General features: G+C 46.8%; 1 protein-coding gene across 1 annotated transcript in view; it reads left to right on the top strand.

Moving 5' to 3' along the window:
• HUNK (hormonally up-regulated Neu-associated kinase) overlaps positions 1-17,024 on the top strand; it is a 127,071-nt gene that overhangs the window by 65,992 nt on the left and 44,055 nt on the right. The window contains exons 4-6 of the mRNA XM_025381038.1: positions 5,426-5,561; positions 7,398-7,464; positions 8,036-8,141. Coding sequence (XP_025236823.1) covers positions 5,426-5,561; positions 7,398-7,464; positions 8,036-8,141 — 309 coding nt within the window. The remainder of the gene's footprint in view (positions 1-5,425; positions 5,562-7,397; positions 7,465-8,035; positions 8,142-17,024) is intronic.

Genomic DNA, 17,024 nt, shown 5'->3' with positions numbered 1-17,024 from the left:
CCTCCCTTCCCCCTCCCTTCCCCCCTCCCTTCCCCCCTCCCTTCCCCCCTCCCTTCCCCCCTCCCTTCCCCCCTCCCTCCCTCCCTCCCTCCCTTCCTCCCTTCCTTCCTTCCTTCCTTCCTGATGGAGTCTCCCTCTGTTGCCCAGGCTGCAGTGCAGTGGTGCAATCTCGGCTCACTGCAGCCTCTGCCTCCCAGGTTCAAGGGATTCTCCTGTCTCAGCCTCCCGGGTACCTGGCATTACAGGCGCCCACCACCACACCTGGCTGAGTTTTGTATTTTTAGTAGAGATGGTGTTTCACCATATTGGCTAGGCAGATCCTGACTTCAGGTGATCTGCCCGACTTGGCCTCCCAAAGTGCAGGGATTACAGGCGTGACCCACCACACCTGGCTGATTTTCTTTTTGTTGCATTGTTTTACTGTTGCATTTTACTTGTCTTGAGGGCCAAATGCATAAGCCAGAAAACAAGGCACTGGTGTTGAAATGCTTGCAGGAAGTCTCTCTGGTCCTCATTTCCGAGATCTGGAGGGTTAAACAGAGGGGCCTCCTGGTGTGCGGTAAGGAATGGGGGAAAGGAGTTTTTTGTTTTAGGTTCCCTGTAACTGTTCTTTGGAAAATGTGGAGGTGACAGTGATAAAGTTGTCCTAACAGCACCAGAGACTGTAAGAGAACAGACTTTGTAACAGCGGTATTTATATGACAATAAAAGTTAGAATAGGCCAGGTGCAGTGGCTCACACCTGTAATCCCACTTTGGGAGGCCGAGGCAGGCGGAGCACGAGGTCAGGAGTTCAAGACCAGCCTGACTAACATGTGAAACCCCCGTCTCTACTAAAAATGCAAAAATTAGCCAGGCGTGGTGGTGCACACCTGTAATCCCAGCTATTCAGGTGGCTGAGACAGGAGAATCGGTTGAATCTGGGAGGCAGAGGTTGCAATGAGCCAAAATCGTGACACTGCACTCCAGGCTATGTGACAGAGCGAGACTCCGTCTCAAAAAGACTGAGGCTGGTGAGTCGTGTAAGGTGCAGACGGAATTTCCACATCTCAGGTAGGCATTGCCCATCCTGTTTCTTCCCTTCCCTCTTGCCCCTCTGTCTCCTCTGTGCTTGGTGTCTCTGCTTTCTCGTTATGTGGTAGCCCTAGGTGACCATCGACAGAACTGTCTTGTGGAATAAGCGATGGTGAAATGCACAGACCTTTTTATTGGGTGGACGTTTGCTCAGGGGATTCTAGAAAAACCAGTCATTTCACTGCTGCAATCAGTGGATCCTTTTATAAGGGGCTCACAGATTGGTTGAATAACAGAACCTCTTAGAGGAGACCTGTCTGAGTCAAGTGAGGAAATCATACACCTAAATGAGAGCCCGCCCCTTCCCCTCTTGCTGCACGTTACGGTCACTCTTTGGGCGCCAGGAACCATTTTACTCAAATCCCACAGAGTCATCGCCTCTCTGCTGGCAATGTCTGGATGGGCACTGCAAAGACATTTTAGGTCTTTGGAACAAAATCGGCCCCTTCAGAAAGCAGGATGCCCGCACCTGCTAGAAAGGAGGCAGTGACCATTGGATTTCCCTTTGTTAATGGTGCCCATTTGGTTGCCGGTTCTCTCCTGAGCGGTGGAAACTGAGGAACCCTACCTCACACCTCCCCCAAGAGAGACTTTAGACTATCCCTGAGGGCTGGTAGGAACTGCATTTGGTTAAGAAAGAACCGCATTTCCGCATTTCCGGAAGGCATGGAGGGAGAGATGAAGGCCCAGTGTCTGTGAGGTTTCTTGCCCCTGGGTTGGGCAATTTGGATCAAAGGTCTTCCAACTCCTGTCTTTTTTGTAACTTGAAAGCTCTTTGAACCTTCTTTTCTTCAAAGGCATTACCTACTTGTTTTTTTTCAAAGGTGATTATAGCTATTATGATTGCCTCTTAATAGTTTCTCTTTCTTTGAAAGAATTCGGTTTAAATAAATCTACTTAAGCCATGTTTCAAATTAACTAGAATTACCAGGAGTAAGATTTGATTTAATCAGAAGGGTTTTTTTTCCCTTTTAAAAAAAGCAGTCTGATGTTTGGTAAGTTAAATCTTAAAAGGGAAGAGGGGCAACTTAGAACTGAGTTTTGCACTTCAGTATTCCAAAGCAGGTTCACTTGGGCGTTTTGTGAGATTCATCCTGTAGCTCTCAGAAAATTGAGTGGTTGTTGGCTGATATATTTACCAAACCTAATTGAGACAGACCCATGTAACATTGCTGGGAGGTGGCCTTCTCTCAAGTTCCACAATTCCAATTATAGGCAGATGTGTACAGTTTTAATAATTACAATTATGAATGTGAAGCAAACTGGTTGTTTCTCTACAAATATATTTTAAATCAAACCCTTTCGGCTAGATCAACATAAGTTGCTTAACATGCAGATTCTATCTCTTCCACCTCCCAAATGCCCTGCTAAGTTATCTTGTTGAAACTGTGCTCAAGATAAGGCTAGACTGTTCCCAAACTTGCCTGGGATGGTGGAGGGTGATCTGACCTCTTATCTCTCCCTCTGCCCTCTTTTGAGAACAAGTCCTTCTTTCTGGACCCCAGGTCTTGGAGAGGTGAGGAGGTGAACAAAACGAGGCAGCCCTTTGCTGTGAAGGGAACGCTGTAGAGATTAGGAACGGAGTCTTTTGCTTTGATCTCAGAAGTTTAGAGATAACAATTTCTAGGACTCTGATGAAACTGGGCCTCCTCAACTATTATTGTCTTTATTTGATGGTGCTGTCTGTCACAGTGGGTGCTCCTCACAGGTTTGTGTGTTCATTAACATTCTTTTAGGTTCATTTTCAAACTGAAAGCAGTCAAACAACCCTCCAATTTAAAGCACAATATTATTTTTCTTTTCCCTCCACCTTTCTTTTTGAGATGGAGCCTCGCTCTGTCTCCCAGGCTGGAGTGCAGTGGCGCAGTCTCGGCTCACTGCAACTTTTGCCTCCTGGGTTCAAGCAATTCTCCTGCCTCAGCCTCCCGAGTAGCTGGGACAACAGGTGTGCGCCTCCACACCTGGCTAATTTTGTATTTTTAGTAGAGACAGGGTTTCGCCATGTTGCCCAGGCTCGGTTCGAACTATAGCCTCAGGTGATCTGCCCACCTTGGCCTCCCAGAGTGATGGGATTACAGGCATGGGCCACTGCCCCAGGCAGATTTTTCTTCTTATAAAAATATTCACGCCCTTTTCTTCCCGCTTCAGTGATCCTGAGGGGTGGGGTCTGAGAACAGGGTTTCTCAGGTTCTTTTTAACTGATATCTCCTCCCAGTCTCCCACACCCATGACTCCTGAAGGACTTACCTTGGACACGGTTTTTGGGGCCTATGGAAGCTGGCTGGGTCGATGGGAAAGGTGTAGGGGGAGAGTTGGGGAGGGAAGAGTAAGGGAGTCAAGGAGGCGAAGGGGAGGGAGGTTAAGAGAGAAAAATGGAATCGTGAAAAAACAAAAGAAGAGTTCAGTGTTTGAACATGCAGCACGCCTGGTTGGTTTGTTTGCCATTCCCTCTTGTAGTTTGGGCTGAAGAGTTTGGGTGATATTTAGAGCCTTCAGGAGTTTTCTGAGCTCTGCTTAGATGGGATCCTCTTTAGAAAAGCTTAACGCAGTGACTTTGGAAAAACATTTTGGCTGTGACATCTTGAACTGCACAGACTGGACTGTATCTCTCCTCCCCTGAGATTTCCTACAACGTTCCTAATGGTCATGTGCCCTGCAGGTGGAGACACGTTTGAGTGAGGTGAAAATACATTCGTGAAACTAGACATAAATACTGCCGATTGAGAAAGTGCGAGAGTTTTGTTCAAGACTGGAAACCTGTCTCTGCCTGAGCCCTGCAGCCTGAGTCTTCTGTTTGGGGGGGATGGACCATAATATTTACACTGAAGTTCAAAGGATGAACTGTGATCTTAATTCTGAGATCAACAAAGATTAAGGAAAGATTCAGATGAGGGCATAAGAATAACAACTCTCTAATTACCTGTCAGTTTCAGTATCTTTAAGATCAAAAGGTAAACATGGCGCAGAAGGCATAATAGACCCAAAGTCACTGATGCACTGGGCTTTCTCCCCCCTTTTCCTGGGTATGTTAATTATCCAGGAACAAAGCGGTGCCATGAGGTTGCTTAGTCTAGTTTGCATTGCCATCTTTCTTTTTTTTTTTTTTTTGAGACGGAGTCTCTGCCGCCCAGGCTGGAGTGCAGTGGCCGGATCTCAGCTCACTGCAAGCTCCGCCTCCCGGGTTCACACCATTCTCCTGCCTCAGCCTCCTGAGTAGCTGGGATTACAGGCGCCCGCCACCACGCCTGGCTAATTTTTTTTGTATTTTTAGTAGAGACAGGGTTTCACCGTGTTAGCCAGGATGGTCTTGATCTCCTGACCTCGCGATCTGCCCGTCTCTGCCTCCCAAAGTGCTGGGATTACAGGCGTGAGCCATCGCACCTGGCCAACATTGCCATCTTTCTGGTGCTACTTTTCCAGCCAACATTCAGGGTTGTCTAAACTGCTGGGTATATTTTCCCCTTCTTCAAGTCACTATATGTGCTGCATATCTTTGGGGCAATTTTTTTTTTTTTTTTTTTTTTTTTTTTTTTAGACAGAGTCTCACTCTGTTGCCCAGGCTGGAGTGCAGTGGCGCAATCTCGGCTCACTGCAACCTCGCCTCCTGGGTTCACGCCATTCTCCTGCCTCAGCCTCCCGAGTAGCTGGGACTACAGGCGCCCGCCACCTCGCCCGGCTAGTTTTTTGTATTTTTTAGTAGAGACCGTGTTAGCCAGGATGATCTCGATCTCCTGACCTCGTGATCCGCCCATCTCGGCCTCCCAAAGTGCTGGGATTACAGGCTTGAGCCACCGCGCCCGGCCATCTTTGGGGAAATTTTTAAAAGACTTTCATGAAATGAAAACATTCAGCTGGAAAAGTCAACTCTAAGTGGCTGGATTGCATGTCACTGAGGGTGACACCGGCAGCCAGAGATAATCAGTCTTCCTTCATCTTTTCCCCACTTGGCGGCTTGGAAGCTAACTGCAATCCCCTCTGCCTGTTCTTTCTTCCTGCCTTCATCCTAGAAAGCGAATTCTCTCTTTTTTTCCTGGATGACTCATTTACAAGATTGGATGGAAATAGGTTTTAGTTCAGCATACTGTTTGCTCTAACTGGCTTTAACAGTGAGGCCCAATGTAAAATGCTCTCAGCTAAGCCAGGGAACTGCCACTGACATTCTTTTGCCTTGAGTCTCATATCCAGACGTTATGGTTTGCAGCTGCTATGATTTTCTTTAGGGTGCTAAATGATGTGTTAGCCTGAGAGAATGTTTCCTTTCCTGCTGCCCTTTTTATTTTTCCTTTTTTTTCTCCCTCTTCATTTCCGCAGTTTTCTAATTCGGAGCTTGTTTTGTTCACCTCTCTTTGCAGACTTTGGTTTGAGCAACTGCGCAGGGATCCTGGGTTACTCGGATCCGTTCAGTACGCAGTGTGGCAGCCCTGCCTACGCCGCACCTGAACTGCTCGCCAGGAAGAAATACGGCCCCAAAATCGATGTCTGGTCCATGTGAGTTATCAAGCTTCTGAACGTCAATGTTCCTCCTGCTGTCTCCACCGTGCCTTTCTCACGAAATCATGCTTGAGTATTGGATGGCAGGCACAGGTGACAGGCCCAGGAGTACACTGTCAGGGATTCTTTGGGGCCTGGCTTTCCATCTCTGTTCCTTCTGTTTTGGTCTGCACGAACTGTCAGAATGGCCTTTAGCAAAATTCAGTGCGGTGCTGAGGAGGGGAGAAAACCACGTCCTGCCCTCACAGAGCTCACATTCTGGCTTTGCGACTCATTTATGCCCCTTCCTCTGGCCCTTAGTTTCCCATCACCCTCTGTGTGAAGCTCCATCCTGCTGCCCGGCCCGTGCTCCTTGCGGGACTTGCTCGCCCATCTCTCCTGCCCCCTGCCCTGCTCACAGTTCTTCAGACACGTCGGCCTCCCTTTTGTCTCTCCCACCTCTGGGCTTGTTGTTTTTTTTTGAGACAGAGTCTTGCTCTGTCGCCCAGACTAGAGTGCAGTCGTGTGATCTCAGCCCACTGCAACCTCCCCTTCCCAGGTTCAAGTGATTCCTCTGCCTCAGCCTCCCAAGTAGCTGAGATTACAGGCATGCGCCCCCATGCCCAGCTAATTTTTGTATTTTTAGCAGAGACGAAGTTTCACCATGTTGGCCAGGCTGTTCTTGAACTCCTGACCTCAGGTGATCCACCTGCCTTGGCCTCCCAAAGTGCTGGGATTACAGGCGTGAGCCACGTGCCTGGCCATGCACTTGTGATGCCTGGGATGCCCTTTCCTAGCCCTTTGGATGCCCTGCGCATTCCCGCATCCCCATCTCAAGCCAGTGGCGCCACTGCCGAGATCATCTCTGAGCTCTCTGCCAGAGAGTCCCCCAGACTCTCTCCTTACCCTTTCAATTTCCTCCTCGGCACCTCTCAAATCCTGTCCTTTTCCGGTTTTAAATCCGTGCCTCCCCTGTCTCCCCAGTCAGCAAGGACTCTGCACGAGGGGAGGGAATTGGTTGGTCTGGTTCACCGTTTTGTTCCCAGGGTCTGGTAGAGGAAGGGCCACCAGGGGTAAGCACAATGAGTATTTGAAGGTGAATCTTCAGTTGCACCAAAGGTAGAGCCTGGGTCCCCCATGGTCCCAGTGAGTCACCCCCTCCACCATCCCCTGTCAGTGACGGTCCAGGGTCAGTTCAGAGTCTTGGATTCTGGGATAGGATTCAATCCTTTGCCACAGGGAAATGGGCTCTAGACAGAGTGAGGTTCTGATTAAGATACAGACGAGAAAGGCTCGTTTGCATGAAAGGTGTGTTGATCCGGAGTATTTCTGGAATTCCCCTGCCTCTCTTCATATCCACTGTAACCCCCTTGTTCAGGTTGGCAGAGAAGCTAACGCTTGCTTAGTGCTTGATGTGTGCCAGACACCACGTCACTTAGTTTCACAATGACCCAGTGCAATCGTTACTCTCTATTACCCTATTTTATGGAAGAAGAAACCCATCATAAGAGAAATAAATAAAATTGCCCAAGGTCATAGAGCTGCTAAGTGGTGGAGTGGAATTTGAACCAAGCAGTGTCCTTTCAGGGTGTCAAGATACAGCCCCAGCTCTCCAACGTGGCGTGCGTGGGGGGGCCCTTGCTTGCCCTGTGGCCTTGTTGAAGGCATGTCCCCTCCCCTTCTCTCCCCACCCATTCTCTGGCTAACCCGGCATTGTTTCCTGTTCCCTGAACACAGCCTGCGCTTGCTACATACCAGCCCTTACATGCACCGTTCCTTTGGCCTGGAACCCTCTTCTTTTCCCTCTTGAGTTGCTGGGTGCTGGTTCCTCTGGGCAGCCCTCTGTGTCTCCAGCCAGCTGGCTTTGAGGCCCTCCCATGTCCCCTCCAGCCCCCCACTCTCTGTGTTCCTGGGCCTCACCGTGAGGTCTTTGTCCACCTGCTGGAACCCTCTGGGCTGTAGCGGAGGGGCAGGGACAGCTTGGCTTGCTCCCAGAATTTCCTCAGCACCTGGTGGAACCTGGAGGAGGGGACGGAGGAAAAAAAGAAGGTGGGAAGGAGGAAAGAGGAAGGAGAAAGGAAAGGAGGAAGGGAGGGAGGAAGGAAGAGAAAAGGGAAAGAGGGACAGTGGAGGAAGGAGCAGGTGTTTCATCCAGGGAAACAGAATCTGGCAGGTCAGGGCTGAAGCTGGCCAAGAAAGCAAACAGAGGAATGTGGGTCAGTTCAAGGCTCTAGAAGCGAGAGGAGCTGAGGATGTTCTGGTTGGAGATTGAGAAGAAACAGAGACCAGAACAAGATGTGGAGAGAGAGAGAATTCCCGGAACTTTCCCAGAAGGGGCCGACTCTTCTGGAACCCTGGCTAAGAGGACCTGCTTGTCAGCGAAGAGGTGAAACAGGTCAGGAATCAGCTTCTACTCCTGAGCAGGCTGGGTGCCCTGGTTAGTCACCCATGATCCTCAGGACAGTCCTGTGAGGCACATCTCTTGCCCCCAGTTTGCACAGATAGAAGAGAGTGATGAGTGCTGCCTAGAGGCACATGTGAGCCCGAATGTAGTGGAGCTGCCCATTGCTGAAGCCTGGGCTCCCAGTTACTTCGCAGGTGTGGTCTGGTGTGCAGGCTGCATATGGGGTGTGTGTGGTGCGCTGATGACGGGCCCAGGTGGGCTGGGGTCATGTAGAGCTAGTGGAGTGGAGCAGCAGAGGATGCCTTCTCTTCTAGGGCATTGCTAGTCATAGACTTCCCTTCTGAGAAGGCCTCTGAATCCCCCTCAACACAGCCCCTCCCAGCAGCTAATACCAGTGGATCAGAGTTGTATATGGGAGGAAATCCATTATGGATTTCTTCCAACCCTTAAGAACTCTCACAGGTGTCTGGCACAGTCTTCCCTCGATAAATATGCATTGAGTGGATAAATATGAATATGTGAGTCTATAATCACTTTCTTAACAGCTAGATAACTCATTTATGCTAAATGGGAAGCTATGAGAGGAAGAATTTGTGCGCGCGTGCACACACACGCGCACACACACACACACACACACAAGCACAAAAGGCTATGGGAGCCTGAAAGACCAAGAGGTCCCCTGTCTTAGTCTGTCTTTTGTTGCTGCAAAGCAATACCTGAGGCTGGGTCATTCATAAGGAAAAGAGGTATATTTGGCTCATGGTTCTGCAGGCTGTACAAGAAGCATGGTGGCAGCATCTGCTTCTGGTGAGGCCTCAGGCCGCTTCCACTCATGGTGGAAGGTGCAGAGGACCAGTGTGTGCAGAGATCACATGATGGGAGAGGAAACAAGAGAGAGGGAGGGTGCCAGGCTCTTTGTAATGATCAGCGTGGATTGACTCATCCTATCCGCCTAACAACCCTTCAAGGTAGTGCTGTGTTACTCCCAATTTAAAGGTGTGGAAACTGAGGCATGTAGAGCCTCAGCCACTTGCCCACATGATACACCAGCGTGTGACAGAGCCAGGATTTGACCTATGTGGTTTGCCTCTAGGCCTCTGAGTCACCACCCTCTGCTGCTTCTATTACGTTGTACTTCCCCTGGTGGAGTTTACATGCTAGAGGGACAAACAGCCGGTATTTTAAAACGCTATAAACTGAGTGTGGTAACGTCTGTGGAGGAAGTGAGAGAGATTCAGGTAAGAAGATGGAGTAGCCTCTTGAGGAGAAGACTTCAAAGCCAGATCCTAAAGATGAGAAGGAACCAGCCATGGGAAGAGGAAGGTGTCAGGGAAGAAGGCCAGGAAAGGTCAAAAGTAAACTGGTGAGAAATAAAACAGATTTTTTTGTTATGGCAGCCCTAGTACACATGGCTGCACAGCTGGGTTAAGTCAGGAAGGCATCTGTAGGCAAGTTTGATCTGTTCCTGAAAGATGAGTGGAGTTGGCCAGGTGGAGAACGGGCAGGGAAACGTTCCAGGCAGAGGGAGCAGCATATGCAAAAGGCTGATAGGTGTGACACATCTCATTTCTCTTCCTCTTAATTTTGGCAAAAACATAAAACTTCAGTACCTTTTAAGAGATAATTTTCTACTGCTTTGAAGTGTTGTGTCTGAGATTCGGGTTAGGTTTCTGTTTGGTGCCCATGACTTTGCTGGCAGAAGTGGAGATGGAAAACCCAAAGTGAATTTAATGTAGAAGGCTGTTTAAAATGAGAGTGAAAATGGAACTGATTTTCTCACCGGGTTAGACACTGTTATTATAAAATGGCTTCTCTCTTTATGGCTCTGAAACAAAAACAGAATGAAGAGTTCACTTCCAAAAGCGCAAACTCCGCTCCTGGAGGCTTTGGACCTGATGGATGGCAGGGACTTTATCCACAACTTCTGAGATGGATTTAGGAAGAAAATCAGCCTGTCACTGAAAGAAACCTTGGGAAAGAAAGCGCTTCCCTACTAATAGGGCCCCCAGGACCCTCCTCCAGTGAAGCCATAATTAACAATGGAAATGGGAAATAGTGCACTTTCTTGGGGGTTTTCCATTATTTTCAATGGTCATTATTTTCAAGACCATAAAAAATAGCTGTAAAGTAATTCACTTCTTTCCTTTACCCTTACCCCGCATTTTATATATATATATATATATATATATATATAAAAAATATATTGATGTGTGTATCTCCAATGAACTTTGAGGTTTCAGACATAAACACCAAAACTATTCATTCTGGTGCATTGAACTTTTATTACTGTGAATTGACTTTTCCTCTGAGTGACATATATGCTAATTTAAAACAACTTTAATGCAGATGTACTTTTTAATTGAAAAGAATTCAAAATTAACTTTATCTTCAGAATATAACAATGCTCACGTGCAACCTTCAGTGAATCCCTACTGGTAAGGAAAACAGAAATGGAGAGTTCTATCCTGAGAAGATTGAGAATGCAACGTTTTTGGGCTAAAGCTGTCCTCTGCTCTCATGGGGGCCGCTGGGATGGATGGGTGAAGTACTTGCATGAGGGCCTGGTGCCTCCTGGAGAGTCACGCACAACACACTCAGTCCACCTTCCTAGCTCATTGAATCTGTTTTCACTTAGTGGAAAAAAAAAATCCCTGTCTCCAGTGCTGTACCTTTGGGTAGACAACTTGGCCAAGAGGCACCGTGTCTCCAAATAACTCTCCTGTCTCCAAATAGAACTGGGTGTTCAGGAGGGAGAGTGAGAGAAGTTGTCCTAGGCCTCAGACTCAGTGTTTTGTAAGTACTACCAGATATCATCAGCTACTGTTCAGACTCAGTGTTTTGTAAGTACTACCAGATATCATCAGCTACTGGCAGGGGTCAAATATGGAAGGATGGTATTAATGTTTTCTCTCTGTTGAGACCCTCTCAAAATGAAGGCTAGCAGGAGGTGGTGGGAAGAGGAAAGCTATGACTCCTTTGGGGAACCTTAGGGCTTTTGACTTTTAAGAGAGGTTTCCCTTAGCTTCTGAGATTATTCAGTTATAAAGTATGAGATTTTTTTTTCCTTTGTAGCTAGCATGCATATTTAACATAGAAGAAAGGAACGAAGGAAAGGAAGAGAAACAACCATCTTGAAATCCACAAGAAAATAATTTCTTGCTAAACATAGACCATTTAATGGAACAGTGGTGAAACTTGAGATTTTCCAAATGGATGAATTGATTCCTAGTCTACTTACAAGACCTTAAATTGGAAGTTGTATTATTAAAAGTCGATACTGAAAGATGGAAAGATATTGCTTTCAGGTGACAAGTTAGTTTTAATTTTTCCAAGGCAATTCCTTTCTTGGAAAGCCACACGGAAGTAAGGTGTATCTCCCGAAGGTCCTTTTGACTGCACTCTGTGTAAACTGGGCTGTTTCTGAGATTCTTGTTCACATGCCCCTTAAGAACAAGTAACCAGACCCTCCCTCCACCTGCCGGGATGGCTCTGTCCGTTGCTTTGTCCCCTGCCTCTTGTTAAAATTGCCAGCGACTTCTCCAGGGAGCAGTGACTCCATGTCTTTCCTCTTTGGGACGGCAGGTGATGCCACAGCTTTTCCTCCAGGGAATATTTTTTTGTGTATCAGACTAAATATCAGGATGGCCATTTGGCTTTTGACTTAATTCCAAAGCTTCCCCGTTTGTATTTCACAAGTAAGGGCCCTTTTCCTCTTCTTTCAGCTGCCCCCGCATTGTCTGCCGTCTTCCTCTTGTGAGATCAGAGTATTCCACGCTGCCTAGTATCTTTGGGTTTTCTTCCAGCCTGCGATAGCTCACCCTTATTTCATTCTGCTGGAAAAACCCCCGGTCATATTTGATTGTTGTCCTCTCTTGTCCCAGTCTCTCATCCCTCTCATTTGTTAAGACTGTCTTTGATTCTTGGGAATCCCATGTCTGCCACAGAGAATCCAGAAAGCCCCTGGGCCATATTTCAAAAGACCCATCAGGAAATTCTGAACATGTTTTGAAACTCCTACTAATTCTATGGGATTACAGAGGTTTATAAACTGCATTCCACATTTTTCCCTTGGTATCCTCACATACTTCTGAAATGTCAGAGGGACTAGGCTTCTCTTTATCCAGATATTAAACGTGTATGGAAACTCTGGGGGAAAGGAATTAAGGTGCTCAATCTGGTTTCCCTTTTGAAATTTCCTAGCTAGGACTGTATGACTGTTCACGTAGGTTTTCTTTTCTTTTTTTTTTTTTTGAGATGGAGTTTTGCTTTTGTTGCCCAGGCAATGACGCAATCTCTGCTCACCGCAACCTCCGCCTCCTGGGTTCAAGAGATTCTCCTGCCTCAGCCTTCTGAGTAGCTGGGATTACAGGCGTGCGCCACTAAGCCCAACTCATTTTGTATTTTTAGTAGAGATGGGGTTTCTCCATGTTGAGGCTGGTCTCGAACTCCTGACCTCCGGTGATCCGCCCGCCTCAGTCTCCCAAAGTGCTGGCATTACAGGCATGAGCCACTGCGCCTGGCCAGGTTTCCATTCTTATTTGGCAATACAGTACAAATAAAATTGTAGCTTTTTCCCTCTTATTTTAAGAAAGGTTTTTTGATGAAACAATAGATCACAATTTATCAAGCTTAATTTCTTCCAAGTACAGAATTCAGTTCTTTCTGTGGCTTAGTTGATGTGACCCTCATGCAGTCTGAAGGTAGGTACTATTATTATGCACATCTTATGAATGAGAGACCCTAGGATGAGAGAGGTGGGTCCTCTTGAAGGATTTGTGACAGCTTCTTCTTCTTCTTCTTTTTTTTTTTTTTCCATCGATGATAAACTCCTCCAAGAGAAATGGAATTCTGGAATCAGTTTGTAAAGTCATCAATTAAAGTTACTATAAAAAGCACTTGCTCAACCCTGGCCAGACCTGCCACCTGGATGGCCCTGGCACCATCTTGAAGACAAGCATCTGTTCATCTTATCTGTGGTCCCAGCCAGATGACGGAGAGAGGCAAAGACCAGTGTAATATGCAGTGACTTGAGGAGACTTTTGGCATCTGTTGAAGCCAGTGGGTGACAAGGAGGCAAGCAGTTTGGTGGCTCAGGGTCTCCTTCAAGAAAGAAACATTCATAAAGGCTTTACAGTTGCTCCTCTGGCCTCATAGGCTCTCCAAACCCCTTTAGGGTGGTTCCCCTCCCATTATCACGATGTCCTACCTCCTAGAGGCATCTGCACTATACGACACCCCCACCTGGGACAGGAAGCTAGGTGCGCCCTAAAGATGAAAGGGAATAGAAAAGGTCGTAGAGCAGTGTTCTGCAAACTTGAGTATTATACACTGTCTTTTTAAAAGAAGAACATTCTTCATAACTGTGTGTGTTGACGTGAGTTATTTTTCTTTAAATGTTATTTATAAGTACATGAGCCCCAAATTAAACTCCTTTTATTTATGGCCCTATACAACTGAAAAAACCAAAACTCATTTACAGGTTAAATATAACCGAGAGTAAAAGAACTCCAGAATATTCAAATGAGCAACATGAATGCAATGGCTAATGTTTTGTGGGAAGGGAACGGCTGTACACAGCATGAGTGCAGTTCTCACTGCTGGGCACAGGTTCTTCGACATTGTCAGGCCCATCTTGTGATGCCTCAACTCCCCTAAAACTTTTCATTCTTCCAGGATCTTTCCAGTTTTTTGAGTACGCATCAGAAGCACCTGGAGGGCTTGCAAAAACACCGCAGAGTTTCTGATTCCAGAGATGTGCAGTGGCGCCCAGGAATGTGCATTTTCTTTGCTTTTTGTTTTTGCTTTTTTTTTTAAGAGTCGGGGTCTCGCTCTGTCACCTAAGCTGGAGTGCAGTGGCACACTTACATCTCCCTGCAGCCCCAACCTCCTGTGCTCAAGTGATCCTCCCACCTCAGCCCCACAAGTAGCTGGGACTTACAGGTGCGTGCCACCATGCCTGGCTAATTTTGGTATTTTTTGTAGAAATGGGATCTCACCATGTTGCCCAGGCTGATCTCGAACTCCTGAGCTCGAGAGAGCCGACCGCCTCAGCCTCCCAAATTGCTGGAATTACAGGTTTGAGCCATTGCGCCTGGCTGAATGTGCATTTTCAACAAGTTCTCAGGTGGTGCTGCTGCCACTGATCTGAGGACAAATGACGCACTATTCCAGTCACCAGGAGACTTTCTTTTCCACTGGTAGAAGCATAGACGCATCACTGACACATTAAGTCCAGCTCTGCTTCCTTGTCATTAGGCTATGACAATAAAAGTGATTTTTTTTTTTTTTTTTTGGCAAAAATAGTTCATTGGTAAAGAAATACCAAAGCAGGCACTGAAATTGGGTGTGTGCGGTGGAGGGTGTTCTTAGTTATACGATGGTCATCCAATGCCCCTGGTTATGCTTTGTGAAATGTTTTAGTCTGTTGCCAAGAAGAAAATAAAAATTAGAACTGCCACACCCCTGAGGATGTGTCTGTGTACCTCAGTTTGAGAAATACCGCATGAGTTAGGCATTATGAAGCACTTGCTGCAGAAAAAAATGATATTGTGTAAGTAGCAGGCTCTTCAGCTTTAGGTATGAATGTTAGGGTAGGATGAGGCACTCAGAGGTGGTTAGCAGGGACAGAATCTTTTTGTTTTTTCTTCCCCTTAACTCAGTTCACTCCAACTCTGTTGAAATATGAGGTCTTTGCTCTGTAGCATGGAAGCATTAAAGCTCATTAACCGCATGAACCTGCCGGTGTGTATTCAGGGCAGAGGACTGGGTTGTTAAGGAGACTCCCAACTGTGTCAAATAAAGCACAGGCAAAAGGCCTGAGGTCCCGGACTGGGGAAGACGGAGAAGGGTGGGAAGATCCTGGTTCTAGTTTTCAAAGATGTGAAGTGCTGACCATGGAAGAGAAACTGGTCTTGTTCCACAACCAATGAACAGAAGATGTAGACGTCGGCTTAGTCTTGGAAAGTTTATTTTTGCATAGAATCGCCCTGGATGGAACAGGCTGGCTCAGAAGCATTGGGAACAGCTTGTCTTGGAGGTTGTTCAGTGGTCCTCAGCAACAGCTTTGTGGGATGTGCCAGAAGGTTTCCATCCATAAAAGCCATGTGTCCAAGTCCTCTTTGTATGCAAAACTCTACAATTTTGTGACCCTTTTAGCATTCCCTCTTACTGATCTCCAGTAATTTTTCAAAGCAAGAATGTTGAGCTCTACCTGAAACATACTCAAAGTGCAGCATTGCATAGTACGTTCTCAAACATATCACTAGCGCTGATACTCCTTCCCTGCACCCCTAACCTGTCTCTCCTCCTCAGCCTCCTCAGTACCACTCAGAATGCATTGGTCCTGCATTCTGAGTTTGCCACCTGGCACGTGCCCTTCAAATGTCTCCACTGCGTCTTTGCCTTTCCCTTTCTGTTGCGTGCCATCATTCCCATTCTGATTTTAACAGCAACCTGCTGATTTCCTGCCACAGTTTCCTACTTTCCATTTTGAGCCCCTTTAATCCACTTATACAACATAACTACTCCCCAAATTATTTGGCCATACTACTTGTATCTGCCTAACCCCTATTCCTACCCCGGTGGGTGTGTTCCACTAAACACACACAGGGAAATGCTGCTCAAATAGCTCTGTGTGTGCCTTGTTCATTCTTGTTTCCATTTCTTTGTTTATGCCCTTTTTATCTCTCCAGCCACACAACCAGCCAGCCAAAGATACATGAGCTCACACACATGCAGTCACTACCTGCGTGGCGTCCCCTCTTCATGTAACTGTTTCTGAGTTCTCTTTCTCCCTTCATTGAATTCCTCTTGTGGTCAAAAGTGGTGCAATTCAGCATTTCTTATTCCTTTTCCACTGATCACCCCCTGAAAGGACTGTGCTCGTTTATTTGTTCGCATGTTGCTTGCTTGTCTTCTTCCCCACTCAAACCCCAAGAGGGCAGGTCTTTCTCTGGTCCCCAGTACCCAGCACCTATAGTCTTGCCTGGGGAAGAGAGCCATCCTGCAAGTATTTGTAGAATGACTGTTTATGCATCTGTCCCCCTAACTCCACTGTGAGTGGGAACCAGGTCTTAGTATAGGTCTGAAATTAGCAAATGATTTTTAGCGGGAGCTGTGGGCTCCAGCACCTGTCGTTATCTGAAATGCCGTAATTCAGAGGGGGCCACCTTGGAATTGGGTCTCGAGGGTCTTAATTTCAGTCAGTCTCATTGGATTTGTTTTGACTGGAAATCTTAGTGCCTGTTTATAAAGTACATATTCCCTTGGGCGCTTTTGAACACTTGAGACCTCTTGGTAGGCAGACATTTCATCCCCATCAGGAAATCTCATCAAAACGATGTTAGATTTGCACATCAGGAAAACAAAAATCCTCTAAGAAGATGTTTCTGTTCTCAGATTGGCTTTGGATAGGGGCAGTTAAGCTTATTCAGAAGGTATTTCAACCACATCTGAGATGTTGGGTTGGGGCCAGGTGGCAGAATCTCACAATGAACAATAAAAAAAATCAGGGCAGGAAGGAAGGGCACCTCCCCAGAAATTTCTCTAGTTACAAGCCACGGCAAAATTTAAGAGTAGAGCAAAACGCCGGGTTTTGGTATGAGGCTTCGTTTCTGAGGGCTGAGTGGTAACCTGGCTCACAGTTTGGCTGTGACTGGAGCTTCCGGTGTGGGGGGCTTTTCCTGTATTTTTTGGTCAGCCTTTTCCAGGTACCACCTTGTAAGCCATCCTTGGAAAACCACATAATGGCAATACTACTCTTAATTGAGGTCCCTGACGTCTCCCAGGTGTTTCTTACATTGCTTGGTCTGGGCCTCCTTGCCGTTGACTTCTTCCTGCCATAGCATTTGGAGAGAGCAGAGGGCCATGGTTCCCTCCTCAGGAGGTGGTTCCTGACGCTCTTGAAACTCCTGTTTTTCTCTGTGGTCGCCTTCTGGGTCTTCACATTCAAGTGCTCTCACCCAAGCCTGCCTTTTCTTTCTCTCTTTCTCTTTCTTTCTTTCCTTCTTTCTTTCTTTCTTTCTTTCTTTCTTTCTTTCTTTCTTTCTTTCTTTCTTTCTTTCTTTCTTTCTTTTTCT

The sequence above is a fragment of the Theropithecus gelada genome, chromosome 3, assembly GCF_003255815.1.
Source record: "Theropithecus gelada isolate Dixy chromosome 3, Tgel_1.0, whole genome shotgun sequence".
In the NCBI taxonomy this organism is placed as follows: Eukaryota; Metazoa; Chordata; class Mammalia; order Primates; family Cercopithecidae; genus Theropithecus; species Theropithecus gelada.
Note: the sequence above shows the minus strand (reverse complement) of the source record. Positions and strands in the feature narration are given on the sequence as shown.